This window comes from Mesocricetus auratus, unplaced genomic scaffold (assembly GCF_017639785.1).
Source record: "Mesocricetus auratus isolate SY011 unplaced genomic scaffold, BCM_Maur_2.0 Super-Scaffold_100014, whole genome shotgun sequence".
NCBI classification, from domain to species: domain Eukaryota; kingdom Metazoa; phylum Chordata; class Mammalia; order Rodentia; family Cricetidae; genus Mesocricetus; species Mesocricetus auratus.
This window is the reverse complement of record NW_024429197.1, coordinates 49,430,527-49,446,485: the sequence shown is the minus strand read 5'-3', so window position 1 is coordinate 49,446,485 and position 15,959 is coordinate 49,430,527. Positions and strand designations below refer to the sequence as shown.

At 48.3% G+C, this 15,959-nt stretch overlaps 1 protein-coding gene and 1 long non-coding RNA gene across 4 annotated transcripts in view; one reads left to right on the top strand and one right to left on the bottom strand.

Moving 5' to 3' along the window:
- The window catches only part of LOC106021483, a 153,818-nt gene extending 151,343 nt beyond the window's left edge, over window positions 1–2,475 (bottom strand). For all 3 annotated transcript variants that reach the window (XR_005881362.1, XR_005881363.1, XR_005881364.1), the window contains exon 1: window positions 2,319–2,475. This is a non-coding gene — a long non-coding RNA (uncharacterized LOC106021483). The remainder of the gene's footprint in view (window positions 1–2,318) is intronic.
- A 162-nt stretch (window positions 2,476–2,637) lies between these two features.
- LOC101837435 (methylthioadenosine phosphorylase) overlaps window positions 2,638–15,959 on the top strand; it is a 35,386-nt gene continuing 22,064 nt past the window's right edge. Inside the window, exons 1-3 of the mRNA XM_040757174.1 lie at window positions 2,638–2,812; window positions 14,396–14,482; window positions 15,524–15,582. Coding sequence (XP_040613108.1) covers window positions 2,780–2,812; window positions 14,396–14,482; window positions 15,524–15,582 — 179 coding nt within the window. The 5' untranslated portion in view covers window positions 2,638–2,779. The remainder of the gene's footprint in view (window positions 2,813–14,395; window positions 14,483–15,523; window positions 15,583–15,959) is intronic.

Genomic DNA, 15,959 nt, shown 5'->3' with positions numbered 1-15,959 from the left:
TGGCACAGTTTGTTAAGATCCATGCTTGTCTACCGGTCATAAAGCCGCATCCCACAGGCTGCAATGAGTGCACACTGAGGGTGAGGGGCAGGCTTCCAATGAGTGCACACTGAGGGTGAGGGGCAGGCTTCCAATGAGTGCACACTGAGGGTGAGGGGCAGGCTTCCAATGAGTGCACACTGAGGGTGAGGGGCAGGCTTCCAATGGCCCAACAGGTCCACCAGCAGTTACTTCCACCCATCAGGTATTCCCAGGCTCCTGACTTTGCTCTGTTTCTGAAGTTTATGCAGTGTGTGGTGTGCGTGTGTGTGTGTGTGTGTGTGTGTGTGTGTGTGTGTGTGTGTGTGTACATGCCTTCAAGCATGCATGAGGAGGTCAGAGAACAATGTGTAGAGTTGGTTTTGGTTCTCTTCTACCACCATGTGGGTTCTGATATCCAACTCAGGCCATCAGGCTTGGCAGCAAGCTCCTTTACCTACTGAGCCCTCCACCACCCCATCCTGACCTAATCTTTCATATTCCTTTTGCCATTATGTTTTAGTTTTAGTTTCTGAGGCAGTGTCCCACTATGTTGCTGGCCTCAAACTGGCAGTCCTCGGCCTCTGTCTTCTGAATGCTAGAATCACAAAGCGACACCACCACACCCAGCTTCCCATTGTATCTTATAACCTAAAGTAGGATGATTGTAACACGGAAAAACAGCTTTATAGTTTGAGAAAACTTATACCCAGAGCAAACAATGATAAAACGTGAGTCTACATAACTTCAGGCAGCATCTACACTCCCAGAAGATGGACATGCTGTGAATGGAGTTTAGGATTTACTTTGGATCCAAGATGAGTGGCCATGGCAGGGAACACAGATTTAGTTTAACTCAAATATTATGTTCCAGGACAGAACAGGGCAGAGCAAAGATTCTTAAAGGAAGTCACTTTGGATGTACATAAGTGAGTTGCAAAGCAGGGAAGTCTGCATACGCTAGCTGATGACTATTGGCTTTGGGGATTGGTGGGACTAGCTCAGCACATTCCAAAGCTATTTACCCAACAGGCAAGGGTGCTAAGGCACCAGAAAGGTAGGCAATAAATACTGCTTAGTGGGTCAAGACAGCCCAGAATAATTTGGTTCTGGGCCTGCAACTTTCTTAACTCTCCAGTCACCAAAGTTCTGGTTAGTCAATCAGCCTTGTTATGGAGGTGGTACTTTTATCTCTGGGAACTTCAGTTAACACTGATGAAAGGAAGAAGACAGTATCTCCTTCCTCGACTCCCATCCCAGCCACAGAGTAATTTGTATATCTCAAGGACCACCCTTAATATAGACATCATACAGGGTCGGAGAGATGGTTCAGGGGTTAGGAACACCTACTGCTCTTGTAGAGGTAAATTCGATTTCCAGCACCTAAATCAGGTTGTGTGCAGTTGCCTATAACTCCAGCGGCAAGCTAGATTCTGCGCGCGCGCACACACACACACACACACACACACACACACACACACACCAAGTAAATAATGAAATAAAGCTTTAAAAAAAATGATAGCTGCCTCCCAGCACTTTGCTTGGTACATTTTAGTCCCTCAATGGCTGTGATGAATCATTCCAGCAGAAAAGAGATGGGCTTCTGAGAATCAGTGAGCATCCAGGGAAAGGTCGCTGAGATCAGAAAGTGTCCTGCTAGTATTGCATCATGGGAGACACCAGTCCTGATTCTGAATCCCGTTGTATTGTATGCTGCCTTAGCATAGGAAGTTTTATTCTGATTTTTGTTTTGTTTTATTGGACGGATGATATAAGCTAGGACCTCCTTGGATGCTAGATAAGCACTATTGTGCTGGGCTAAATACCAAGCCCTCTTTTTACTTTTTGAGACAGGCTCTCAATGTAGCATAGGGTGGCCTTGAACACACTCTGTAGCCAAGCCAGACTCTGAATTTGCCATACTGCTGGTCCGACCTCAGGAGTGGCTGGGACTACAATCTGCACCGCTAGCTAGGCGTTGTAGGAAGTATTTAAAATGCCCCTTGCAGGCTGGGTGTTGGGCCGAGTTCTGTCTCCTTAAAAGCCACCCACCAAAACTGAAGATGAATTAATCAGTTTGTAAATCAGAGCGCAAGGGGCGGGAATCTCGGCTAGCACCCTTCAGCCTCCCTTCACTCGGCTGGAAGGCCGGTTTTACAGCCCAAGGCCTGGTTTTACAGCCCAAGCCACCGAGGCAGACAATTCGGTGCAGAGATGGAAGTGCTGCGCCACATCGCGAAGTTCTTAGAAAGAGTTAAAAGGCACAGTGCCCAGCACGTCCTAAGTGGCTCTATTTCTACCTTGATCGTGGACCTGCCATCACGCGGGAAGAGAGTAGAACCCGAATCCGCAGAAGGGTCGGGAGGCGGGAACCCGATTTAAGAAGGAGGAGGAAGAGAGGAGAAGAAGGGGAAGGGGAGGAGAAGAAGGGGAGGGGGAGGAGAAGAAGGGGAAGGGGAGGAGAAGAAGGGGAGGGGAGGAGGAGGAGGAGGAGGAGGAGGAGGAGGAGGAGGAGGAGGAGGAGGAGGAGGAGGAGGAGGAGGAGGAGGAGGAGGAGGAGGAGGAGGAGGAGGAGGAGGAGGAGGAGGAGGAGGAGGAGGAGGAGGGTGCCAGGAGAGCAGCCAATCCCGCGCTCCCCGGGAGGAAGAGGAGGAGCCAGGGCCCGCGGGCCCCCGCACTGCTCACTCCCGCGCTGCGCCAGCCCTGCAGTCTCCTCCCGGTTCAGCGCTCCGGCTCGCCGACAATTTCCCTGGTTGCAGACATGGCCTCGGGTGCCGCCTGCGCGCCGGTGAAGGTGAGATCACCCTACAGGCTGCAGATGGGCCGGCCGGGGTCCTTCTCGCCCCTCCGCAGCGGCCGCGCCTCCCGGCTGTGTCCCCAACCCGAGCACCCCCCACCCGCGCCCGGCGGAGTGGTGCAGCGGCGGCTCGGCACTGGCCTCCAGCACACTCCAGTGTTCTCAGCCTTTGGACTCATCTGCGTCCCGGGCCTCACTTGGTGGTAGCCGGTGCTCTGGTGGGGGGCGATGGGTGAGTTGTGCTCCCCGCTGCCACCCTTCCTCGGTACCACTCCCCTCTGGAGGTGCTCCAGGCGGGAGCTGACACGTGGCCCTGCTGCTGCGCTGGTCCCTCCTGCCTTACGGGACTCGGCGCTTCCGCCCTCTTGACTTGGCCCACGTGGGAGAGCTGTGCTCTTGCTCTTTTGCACGCTTCTGCCGCCTCCCTCCCCCCGCGCGCGCCTCCAAACTTAGGTTTCCCTTTGCTTTGTTTTACCCCAGTATCGCAGAGGTGTGGGTGCACCAAGACTTTTCTAAATACTGAAAAGGAGTGCAGACCTCGGGTTAGGGCCGCTCCCTGCCCCGGAGGCCTCTGTCTTTAAACTGCTTTGCAGCCGTGAAAGTTAGAGCTTTTTTCTCGGGCCTCGGGTCCCTAGAGAGCTCTGCACAAGGGATTCTTGCACGCAGGGAACCGCTGGCCCGAAGAGAGCGTGAGTTCTGAGAGTTGCTGTGAGTCTCCGTTGGGTCTTTTAAATACATCCTGATTGAAGGGTACAGGGTGGAATTTTGAAGAGAACAGGAAAACTGGTGGAAAGGGCTAAGTCCTTTCTAGGCTGTTCATTATTAGCCAAGAACTCAGGTAACTTAGGTAGGGATTTCTGGCCGGTGGCACAGGAAGTGCACTGGTTTCTCCAGGCGTCTCTTTGGATTCCCCCGCAGCGCTGTTTGATTCCCTTGGAAGAGGCAAATCTCTGCAGTTACTGTGCAACCAACCTGGGCTGTGTATACTGGAGCCTTGCAGGGCTTCGTGAACCACTCAGGAAAAGAGGACGGGATGAGGATACAGACTTACTGCCAACTTTTTTTGGGGTGGAGGGCATTTTGAAAAGGATTGTTTACATTTATAGAAAGCCTCCTGACAGCAGGGACTAGGCAGAAAGGGTCTCAGTGAGCAGGGTATGGCACGCATTTATGAAGCGGGAATTTTACTACAGTGTAGGCTGGGAAGGCTAGAATTATGTCTGTATTGGGGCATACTTGAATTCTTAGGAGCGGAGATAATTATTTCCAAGCGTATCATAAGGCCTTACACCTTTCCGTTAACATCATATTGGGTGGGGGCCAGATGTAAACATTTTACCTTGGCTGAAGAAGGTGTACCTTGGAATGTAGAACCCAAGAAACTTCGACGGCTGTAGATCTTTTTTTTAAATCTCTGACCCACAATGTGAGTAAAACCAGAATGGCTGGTAGGTCTCACTCACTCAGCCCAATCAGGATCGGTGCAGGGACCAGCACATCTCAACAGAAGGATTTTGCTCTAATCTGGTTAGCATTCAGGCCAACACACAGTTTCCCTGAATGTGGTACACTTAAGAGCAGAAAGAGCTGTGTAAATATTGAATGATGTGTATTTTTTATCTTGGCAAGCTTTTGAAATAGAACTTAGCGATATAAATGGTACTAGGAACGCCTGCTGACTGCTCTCCCTAAAACTGCAACAGGTGAGAGCATCACTAATGAGAACTGATGGTACCCACACCAGAGTCCGCACTCGCCTCAGGCAGCACCTTATCTAGAAAATACGAAGTGCCTGCATCTAGAGCAAATCTTAAGGCTGGAGAGTGAGGTGCTACAGAGTGCTTACTACCAAGTGTGAGAGGGTGAATTTGGACACTCAGCACCCGTGGGGGGCGGGCGGGGGGGGGGCTGGTTGCTAGAGAGGCAGACTTAGGCAGACTGTTGGAACTTGAGGGCTGGCTGGCCTAGCCAAATTGATGAGCTCCCAATTCAGAGCCAATGCCTGCCTCACTGAAAAGACAGGTTACGGTTAACTGAGGGAAGCACTTAATGTCAGCCTCTGGCCTCTGCTCACACATACATGTATGTACGCCTTCGTATATACACACATGAACCTGGGCACAGCACCCCACACAAACTATTTTCTCTGCATGTTATCTGGCAATGGTGTTCTTACAGATGTAAGGCTGAGGCCTTGAAAGGTCAACTCAGGCGTCTGCCGACACAGTGACTGCGCCTGAATCTGCTGCAGCCAGGATCTGGGGACTCTGGTCATTGGCCCACCCCAGCAGGACTTTCGTGACCCTCTGCACCCCCTCCTGCTGCCGCCACCAAATGTAGTTGTTAACTAAATGTCCATCGTTCTGTTTACCAGTAGAACTCAGGAGTCCGAGGCGGGGATGGAAACCTGGCTAGATCAGAGAGGTTGAAGAGCCAGCCTTCCCTCTTAGCGGGTGTCTCTGAAACAGATCGTCCTTCTGCTGTACCTCAAAGTCCCTCCCTACTACTTCCCGTGAGTCTCTGTGTCCCTCTTCCAGGCTCCCTCTGACTCTCCATGGTTACTTTCTGTCAACTAGTTGCTGGCTCTGCCTCCTGACCCAAGGTCGATTTTACCTCACAGTGTGATCGGATATCCCACAACAAAACTGGGCCTAAATAACGACTAAGCCTAAAACCTGGCCTTCTCGTCAAGCAGATATGAGACAGTGCTCAGACCTGAAACACGGCCTCTGTTTTACTGTGTGAGTGAAGAGGGCGTCCTACCTTAGGAAGTACAGAGCATGGGCTGTGTGTGTGTACACAGGCCACCTCTGCAAGAACCACTGGGCATTCTCAAGTATGGGTGTAGGAGACACATTTGTGTCTGGCCCGTGGCATGCTGCCTGACTCGCCGCACCATTTCATCTGTTATTGAGAAGCAACAGTTTGATTAGGCACAGCAGTAGGAATATTCCCACATTGGCATTGGGACTGGAACGGATGAGGGCCAAAAAACTGGAGCTGAGGAGACCTGGCCTAGTCCAATGCTACCTACCTCTTTCTATGAGAGGTGTACTCTTAGGGCTAATCACACCTACTTTGAGAATTGTTAGAGTTAAACACAGTAACATATTGCACACACAGCTTAGTTCTTACTCCATTAATGCCAGCCCATTGTAAGATGGAAATGTTACTGGGGGCTCGAACCCTGGATTTAAGAGATACAAATAGAACATACAGATGAAAAGCCTTCGGTTTTAAATGGACAGTAGAGTATTTGGCATCTGAATGAAACCTAGCTGTCTACTGGCAGAATCCCACCCGAAAATACTTCATGGGAAACCTGCCAGGCTCTGTAAATACATGTTTGAGTGAGACGGCGTCTCTAAGTTTGTCTTGTATTGGGGATGGAGGACGATTATGCGTGAACTAGAAAGAGTCATGGAGTGGGGGGGAAGGCCTTCAGGCAGTGGTTTCTAAGCTCTGCCACCAGTGTGGTTGTTTGAGGAGATGGGGTGGTTGGAGGTGATTAAGTCATGATCATACAGCTTCCATGGTGGCAGCAGCATCACTGTAAAAGGCATCAGGCCTTGACAGCCACATGATTCGGCCATCTAAGAGACCATCTGTGAACTAAAGAGCAGGCTCTCCCGGGCACTGAATTATCCTTAGACCTGCCAATTGTGAGAAGTAAGTTTGCTAAGTCTTAGTGGTGGTCGTGTAGCAGCTTGAGCATGTTGAGGACAAGCTAATGTTTAAAATGCTGTTGAAGAACATAGGGGGAGGTCTGGGGAAGAAGAATTAGCAGGATGTGTGAGGGCCTTCGGGATATAAACCACGATAAGGATTGTGGATTTGCACACACCTTTAAACCCAGCACCCTGGAGGCATAGGCAGGTGCAGGCAGATCTATGAGTTTGAATCCAGCCTGGTCTGCATAGTGAGTTCCCGGTCAACCATAGCTGCGTATTAAGACCCAATTCCCCCCCCCAAAAAAAAGGGAAAGAATTTGGATTTGATTCTAAATGCTTTGGAAGCCATTTTAAGGATTCTGACGAGAGAGGTAGCTCTGGTTTATGCTTGAAGTGATTGCCTGGCTGCTCTGTACAGAATGGCCTGTTCTGGGTGAAGGACCGCATCTGGCCGGAAGCCATGGCACTTGTGCTCCAGGGCAGGCTGGCGGCCATGGAGGTGGCGAGGCTCTGCAGGCAGGCAGGGTAGAGGTAACTTGGGGAGTGTAGCGAGAGGGAGAGCTTGGTTTCTGTGTCTGACATCCAACCGGAAAGGTGCTGAGGAATCCTTTCCAAACAAAAGCAAGGAGGGTAAATATAATTCCTTCCACTGATGTGTTTCTGATTAGGGCTAAAGCGTGGGGTATGAGGGGCTTCTTTACTGTGGTAACAGGGTGGTCGATGAGTCCCTCTGGGTTTGACGACGGTTGTCTCCATTATCTTAATGGTTCCTGCATGTGTGCATACCCCGAGAAGCAGCCGTGGGTGGAGGCAGGCCATAGATTAATATCTGGCATTGTCTGGGAAGACTTCAGGGAAATGTGTCCAGCCTCAGCCGTGGGCTTCTGGGTGCTTGACTGTACAAACGGCAAAGCAAACCTTTGGCATCCAGAGAGGCGGGTATTTGGAGAGCTGCTTCAGGGATCTGTAATGCCCCCTGGCTAGTTTCTGCTCTGGGAGATTAGGGAGTAATGTTAACCATGTTAGAGTAATAGAGAGGGAATAGTAGACTTCAGATAGTGGTGGTAAGGCAAGTCACAGAGTGTCCTGGTTTGAAAGATGGCCTTTAAACCTCCCCTTTGGGCTGTCTCCAGCATGGTTGGCGCAGTTCTTCTGGAGGCTTGTCCTAAGCTTTGCAGCACACGGAATGCACCCTCATCCCCTCCCCACAAAGGGCCTACAGTACCTCCTCCCCTGACCCCGTGGCAGCTGCACGTGTTGTATAATTATAATCTCAGCCACCCCCAGGAAAGCTATCTCATATTTGGTTAAAGACTCCCTGGGCCTGAGAGACTGCCTGATGAGGAGAACTAAGACTCCCCTCTTGAGGAAGGGGGCATTATAGCTGCCTCCAAAGAGAAGCAAGGAAATAGGGGACCCAGGTTGCCTTGAGGAAGTTACTTTTGGTTCTGGGCGTGTTTTGCTAGGAGCAGTAGAGTATGAAACAGGAATTGATATAATGCAATAGTACATTTGTTTTCCATACTGGTTCTACAGGCTAATTAAAAACCTGACCCACATAGAAAAGTTGAGAAAACAGATAATATAAATACTTGTATGTGATGGCCCCCAGACCCATAGCTGTGGTTATCACTGTATTCTAAACTGTGCCTCAGCGGTTTTCAAAGCATGCAGCGCACCGCCTCCTGACACCTTGTTAGAAATGCAGAGTCCCAGACCTCAGCCCAGTCCTGCTGAACCATAAGTCTATGGGGTATGGCCCAGCGAGCTGGGTGCTAACCAGCCAAGGATATTAGCTGTCTCCTGGCTTTTGCAGCACTGATGTCAGGGAGCTTGAAAGTGCGGACATGGTTCTTCCTCTGTGGCCACAACAAGAATTAGTTCAAACTGAGTGCCTTCAAGCTCCAGTGTATTCTCATAGTTCTAGGGGCCACGAGTCCAAAACGAGTCTTAGATCAAGAAGTCAGTATGGCCGGCTCCTTTTGCAGGATCTCAGTAGGAAAGAAGGAAGGATTCATTGACTTGACTCTAGCTTCTAGAGACACTGTCACTGTCTACTGGCCCTAAAGTCACCACACCCTCCATCATCACATGACCTTCTCCCTCTTGATTTCCTGCTATCAAAACCCCGAGTCCATTTACAACCCATCCAGATAGTCCAGGACAGTCTCCCACCTCATTTTAATTTATTTACACTGAATCACATTTATAGGTTCTGAGGGGAAGGTGTATATATGGGGGGGGGGCTCTTGTAGTTTGGATCCTAAATTCCACATGCTAAAGGTTACAGCCTGTTGTGCTTTTGGGAGATGGTACCCACAGGAGGCCAGCCTGGTTCTGGAAGTTAAGACATGTAAGGCACGATGCTCATGGGGGCCTTGGAGCCGCACGCACACCTTCCCATTTTGCTTCCTTGCTGCTGTGATTTGAGCAGCTTGACTCTCTCCTCTGTACCTAGATGCTCTGCCTCACCCAGGCGTAGCCACGGGGCCAGCTGACCACAGACAAAAACTGGGAGCCAAAGTAAACGTCTCCTCAGGGCCAGAAAGCCGGCTGACTAGCGAAAGGGGTCATTATACAGCCTGCCATACTCAGTTAACTCACATTTTAGACATTTAACCATCAACTGACTAGAGGAGCTACATCCTGCCTTGTTCCACAAGCAGAGGAGAATACGGTGTGAATATGTTGAGTTTTGAGGAAAACGCACCTCAGAAAGTAATAGTTTCAGGTGTGAAATGTATGTCATCAGGGAATCTAGAGGCTGTGACATTAAAGCCATGGCTATTCTGGTCTTCCAGACCATCATGCTTCTCTGACTGTAATACCTGCATCAAGTTACTAGGATGGCCTCAACACAGCTCAGCAGGCTGGGAAGCCTGAGCGACAGACTCTACCTCACAGTACTGAAGGCTAGTTGTCGCATGTAACATGCCAAGAGGGTTGGTGCCCCCGTCCCCGTCCCTCATGGTAACCCTCCTTGGATGGCCACGTTTTCCACATATTTGGACAAAAAAAAAACCCTCAAAGAGAATATAAGATATCTGAGCCAAGATGAGTTGTGTCCTAGGAACATGGATTTAAGTTGCCCCAAAGAAAATGTAGAAATGGTTTCGTTAAGTTTATTTTGTTATGGGATAGAATGAAGACATAAATCGAGGCGTTTGTGAATGCTTTGGTGGGAGCTCAGATGGGATAGGCAGCTTACAGCAGGGCAGGAAGTCTCTCAGTTTCTGTCCGACGTCCTTAGCTTCGAGCTGATAGAACTTAGTGGTCTGCTGAATCCACAGGTTCCAGAAGGTTTTCCCTGCCGGTAGCTGGGGCGTTAGGTAAGACTTGGGTGGGCAGCAGAGCCCAAGGCATGGCCCCAGCTTGGGCTCTGGATCTGCAGCATTCCAGCTCTTTACTGTTGTGACCATTTGATCACACTCTGACAATAAAGTTTGTTTTGTTTTGAATCAGAGAGCGGAACTAGCCACTAGCTAATCATAGAGTTTTGGAGGACCAAGGAAGTAGTAAGGCGGGACTTAGAGAGGAACTCGGCGCTTTTTGAGGAAGGAATGGAAGAGATGGGAAGTCACTGGTGGCTTAGCCGCAGCTTCTCTGACCATTCAGTTTCTTGACCCAGTATCTGACTCTCGATTTTATACTGATAAAGAAAAATTAGATAAATACTTCACTTTACAATCCAGAACTTCTGGTCATTCTATCCGCATTTTAGGGCTTGTGAAGTGGGAGTGGCCTCTTTTGGGGGACTTTTCATGGTCTTCATTCTGGGTGTGTGTGTGTTACAATTCCTCTTCTAAGTGTCCAGTGTGTGTTGTTTGCTTGCTTGCTGTGTTGTTTCTTTGTCTTTGTTGTTGTTTGGTTTTTGTTTTCTAAGTTTGACCCTGCCTCCAAATACAGTCACTAAGAGTACTGAGCATCACAACATCCGCATATAAATTTGGACTGGGGCCAGTGAGGCCCATAGGCATCCCTGTGAAGGAAGCTTACTTAGTGTATAAGTTGTGGGAGGCAGAGCCACCCGTGACATGGTCCCCTTGGTTCATATTACCGGTTTTCTGCAGACCTCCCAGGCTGAGGCGTTAGGCCTCTTTGTCCCCATGACTCTGGGCCTCCTGGGTTCTGTGGGATCCTACAAGACCATACGCACGCACGCAGCCAGGTTGGCTCAGTGGTGAAGGCTTCGGTCAGCAAAACCTGCTATGTTTGTTGGTGATAACCGGAGCTGCAGGACTGAGATCCCAGATGACAGACTGTGCCAGATCCCTCCTGGCTAGCTTTCCTCATCTTGAGTTTGGCGTGTTCAAAAGCCACCCATCTTCCTGTCATGAGCATCTCTCTGACTTTGGCATTTGAGAATATGTCTGGGGACGTCTGTGAGACAGGATGTCCAGGGCTCAGAAGGATGGCTTCTGAGACCAAGTAGGGTAGGTGGAGTCCCTGGCTTTCAGGCGCCAGAAAAAGTGCATAGGGAGGAAATGCAGGCACCGTCCCAACCTGAGACAGATTGGGTAGCTAACATTTCCTGTTTCGGGTGCCGGGAAGGTAAGGCACCGCAGGGGACACCTTCAGTGCTGGAAGCAGGCGTTCTTTCTGAGGAGGCTGTGGTGGGAGATTGGGGAGAATGATGAGCAGTTAGGTGTATCCCTGTTTGAGAATCTTGTTTTGTGTAGTGAAGACTTCCAGGGTGTGCCAAGTTGTCCCATTCTAACTCAGCCCTTGAACCCATCTTTTAGGCATTCTGGAGTTGCCGGGACTTGAGACCTGGTGGCGTGTCCTGAGTGTGGGAGGAGCTGTCAACAGGCTCCTTAGATCAGTGGTTCTCAACCTGTGGGTCACGACCCTGTGGGTTACATACCAGACATCTACATTATGATTCATAACAGTAGCAAAACTGCAGTTATGAAGTAGCAATGGAAACAGCTTTATGATTGGGGGTCACCACAGCATGAGGAACTGTATTAAAGGGCCACGGCATTAGGAAGTTTGAGAAACACCACCTTAGATGCTCGCCCGGCTATCCAGAGGCTGTGCATAATGTGCTCTGTCACCTTGGACAAAAGCTTGACCTGATGGAAGAAACCAGTTTCTTTATATCCTAGAGGTAGTGACTTTCTAGTAGTAGACTGAGCTTCTGGAAGACTCTAGAGGTTACTGGGAGTTGGCACATAGTGCTTCTCTTTCATCGTTTGTACAGTGGGGCTAACACCATAGGTAGGAACCTCGCTAAGAGAGTGGCTGTGGAAAATCAGGTAAGAGGAGGCCGCTGAAACCACTCTGCACTGACCTGTCTGTGCTTGGGAACTTCATCAAGATGTACTTTGCCTGTGCAGCCAGAAGGTGGCGACATTGGCCACATACTGGCACTGCAGGCCTCTATCCTCAAGGTTCCATTCCCTGGTGTGGCAGTGGTGTTCAGTTGCTGCTTTGGTTCCCTGTCAGGTGTAGGTGTCCCTTGTCAGCTAGATGAGTGACAGAAGGGGCTTGTCTGCAGACTGCTGTAGCTTTCTGGTCAGCTTGCTGTCATTCAAGTACTGTCGCTCCTTGCTGAGGCTTGAGTTGCCAACTTCCTAGGGCATGGCCATCCTGTAGCCTGGAGGGTTTGGACTGAAGTCCAAGCTGGGATCGAAGGGAGGGTGAGTTTCAGGAACGACCCTGTCCCAATGGCTGCTCTCTTGCTCCGCTGGCCTGTCTGCATTCTGGGGGTGATTGGAAAACTAAATGAGATCTGCTTTGCACTCAAGCCTGAAGGTTCAGGGTTGACTCAGATCTGAGATGCTCTGGCCCAGTGGGCATAAGTAAAAGGTCTGAAGTTTTATATACCCCCCATCCACATACCCACACACATTTGTTTCCTGTTGTGTGGCTCGGGCTGGCCACAAGCTCCCTCTAGAGCTGAAGATGGCCTTGGTTTGATCAGCCTGCCTTCTAGTCTCCTTTGTGCATCAAGTAGCTAAATTCTCGAACAGTCGGGTGATGGTCCTTTCATACGCTGGTCTTCCTATCAGTCTGTTAGCCCAGACATAGAAACTTGCACCAGCAGAAGTGCTAGGGTTTTGCAAAACAGAATGGTTTGTGTGTGTGTGTATATATGTTGAGCTGAAGAATTTAAGTAACTAAGTGTTTGGAACAAATAAATGTTGTTGATTTGAAATGCCAATGTGTTGGTTACTTTTATATATCAACACCGATATAAAAATACAAAGCCTGTTGTAATTTCAGCAATGTGCCACAAGGTGGCACCAACCTCAACTGTCTTAGCCACCAGGAAGTGTTGCTCAGCCTTTTTTTTTTTTTTTTTTTTTTTTTTTTTTGGTTTTTCGAGACAGGGTTTCTCTGTATTGTTTTGGAGGCTGTCCTGGAACTCACTCTGTAGACCAGGCTGGCCTTGAACTCACAGAGATCCACCTGCCTCTGCCTCCCGAGTGCTGGGATTAAAGGCGTGCGCCACCAACGCCCAGCGACTCAGCCATTCTTAACAACAAAATCCCACAAATTCTTTGTTTTGGAACTTTATTCTCCGGAGTCAGGAAATTTGATTTGGTAACAATATGTTTGCATCTTTTCATTTTAAAAAGTGCTGAGGTTGTTTTCTATGAGGTTTCTCCTTGAAGCCCCATGTCATAGCATCTGTTGACACTATGTATTTTCCACAGGAAGAACTTCCTAATGATAATGTTGCTTAGTTTTAAGAAAATACTTAATTGTTTGTTGTGTATGCGGTGTTGTGCCCACGTGCCAGAAGAGGGCGCCAGATCTCACTACGGATGGCTGTGAGCTACCATGTGGTTGCTGGGAATTGAACTCAGGACCTTGGAAGAGCAGCGAGTGCTCTTAACCTCTGAGCCGTCTCTCCAGCCCCATGTTGCAGAATTTTTAATGTTAAGGCTTTAATATTTGTCTTTGTATTTGTTCTTGTTTATTTCCTAGATCAACACAGTTTTTTAAGATTTATTTTTTGCTGGTGTTCTGCCTACACGTGTGTCTGTATATCACATCTGTACATGGTCCTCAGAAGCCGGGAGAGGGTGTCGGGTCTCCTGGAACTGGAGTTACAGACAGTTGTGAGCCACCGTGTGATTGATTGCTGGGAGTCCTCTTAACTGCTGAGCCATCTCTGCAACCCTAGATCAGCTCTTCAAGAATTAGGTTTCATTCTCTACTTTTCCCAAGGCCATGGATTTCTAGATAATTTCAGGAAACTGAAATAAAATGCTTGAACTCACGAATTGAAACTTTTGAATCGCTTACTTTTATAAACATTTGGATTTATGTCGTGTCTACTCTGTGTGTGCATTGCTCATTTTTATGGCTATTTGAATCATTTAGTATGTGAAATACTGTCTACTGTGTGTGTGTGTACACACACATGGCAGCTTGATTTAGTAAGAATGTGCATCAGCGAGGGCTTGCCATGTCCCTCATCTTTTACCTGCATTCCCTTCTTGTTTTGTGACATATCGTAGTGAGAAGAAACCCTTTCCAAATAAACAGACCTAAGTTTTTGTGTCAGGCTTTTCTTACTCCACAATAAACGTGGTAGAGAAACAACCTTGGTCAGAAAGATCTTTCTGCAACCACATTTGAGCTCAGTTTCTAACCTAAAAGTAACTCTATTAGTAATTCAGTTGGAGTAAACGTGATGCAGTCCAGAACAGTGGTCTGTGTTTGGCTGTTTCTAGAATCTAGAAGACCATAGGGTTTTGGTGTTGTTTTGCTTGAGGGTTTTTTGTTTTGATTATTTCTTCTTAATAGAAAGCTTTTAAATGTTTACTGTTCGTCAGTCATTTTCTTTTGGGGTTTGGTAGCAATGGGAAAGGGCCTGTGAGTGTGGATAAATATATTTGCTTAAATGAAGCATGACCAGAACTGACAACCTTCTTTCTTCTCTTTTCTCCCTTAGATTGGAATAATCGGTGGAACGGGCTTGGATGATCCAGAAATTTTAGAAGGAAGAACTGAGAAATATGTGGATACTCCATTTGGCAAGGTTAATGTCCCGCTGACACTTTGGTTGCTTATTACTGGCTTGAATTTTCAACGTCAAGAAAAGCAACCGCGGTTGCTTTTGTATGGACAGCCTAAAACCTGGTCCAGGTAGAGGGCCCGCAGTGCTGCTGCTGGGTTTCATGGGCTAAGTTGTCCTTGAAGGTGCGTGAGGCTGCCGTTTGGATGACACGGCTTTCAAACACACAAGTGGCATCTCGGTTTGCATTCCTAGAAGTCAAGATGCTCATCTTAAATTCAACTGTTTCTGATTTAGAGCCCAGTTCACGCCATGCTAACTTAGCAGACAGACTGGTGGCTATAGATAGAGAGAGTCATTATGAATTGGCTCTTCTGGCCAAGATGAGTCCTGGGGTTAGGAATAAGGGGATTCTTGGGAAGGCTGCTTATTTTCCAGCCCGGGCTGGGTGAGCTGTCTACATTCCTAATTTCACATTGCCTCTCCCGAACACTGGCATTCCTTCCTCTGAGGAAGACTTGCATCCCCGCCCGGCCCTCCTTTTAGGCTAAGCTCTTAGCTTGACCTGGGGTTTTCCAAGTCCTTTCCCGTCTCACCCTTAGCCTCAGGCTTTCCAATGTCAGCTCTTGGGTTTTTCCCTTCGTCACGTTAGCTCATTCTGTGGCCATCTTAACCCTGGTTGCCACAAGCAGGTGGGTCCATCGCTTAGTTCTTGGTGCCCCGCAGTGATCTCCTAACCTTTCAGCTTTTGACTCACAACATTTCTTGAACCCTTTCAAATGCCCTAGACACACGTAAATTTGATTAGTCTACCCTGGGAGTTTCCCAGGACAGTTGGTACAAAGCCCCTGCAATGCTGCTTCATAGCCTGTGGGGTCCTTGCTAGCGGAGAGCACTTACGGGTGATAATGTTGATCAGTAACACCTAAAGTCCTTTTCCTAAGGAATATCTACAAACTAGATTTCTACCAGTTTTCTGTGGTTTAATGATTCAGATGTTTAAGAACTGTTTATACATGTTTTAAAATTACTAAGCTGCGACTGTCTGCTTTTAATTGCCTGCAGCCATCTGATGCCTTAATTTTGGGGAAGATAAAAAACGTCGATTGTGTGCTTCTTGCAAGGTAAAGTATTTTGAGTTTTTTGTTGTTGTTGAATATTATTACTTCAGGAGAATTTAAATTTAACTTAGAGTCCAGGAATAGATAATAATGTAGATATGGGATAGGTGTCTGTAGAGTCAGAATACATCAGTTCCTTTATTTACTACACATGGCTCTGGGACAAGCTCAGATTATAGGTATTTAGGAAATAAAGATCTCCTTCCTCACTTTGGTTTGGAAAATAGATCTGTTGAATGCCACTGATGTTCCAGTTTCTGTCCTAAGGACAAAACAAAACTATTGGCTTTGTTACTTGCTTTCTTCCAATTATCAGACAGATGAGATGCTTTGCTTGTGATGAGTCCTTGTCTGAAAGCAGTTACAGTTGTCGGGGAAGA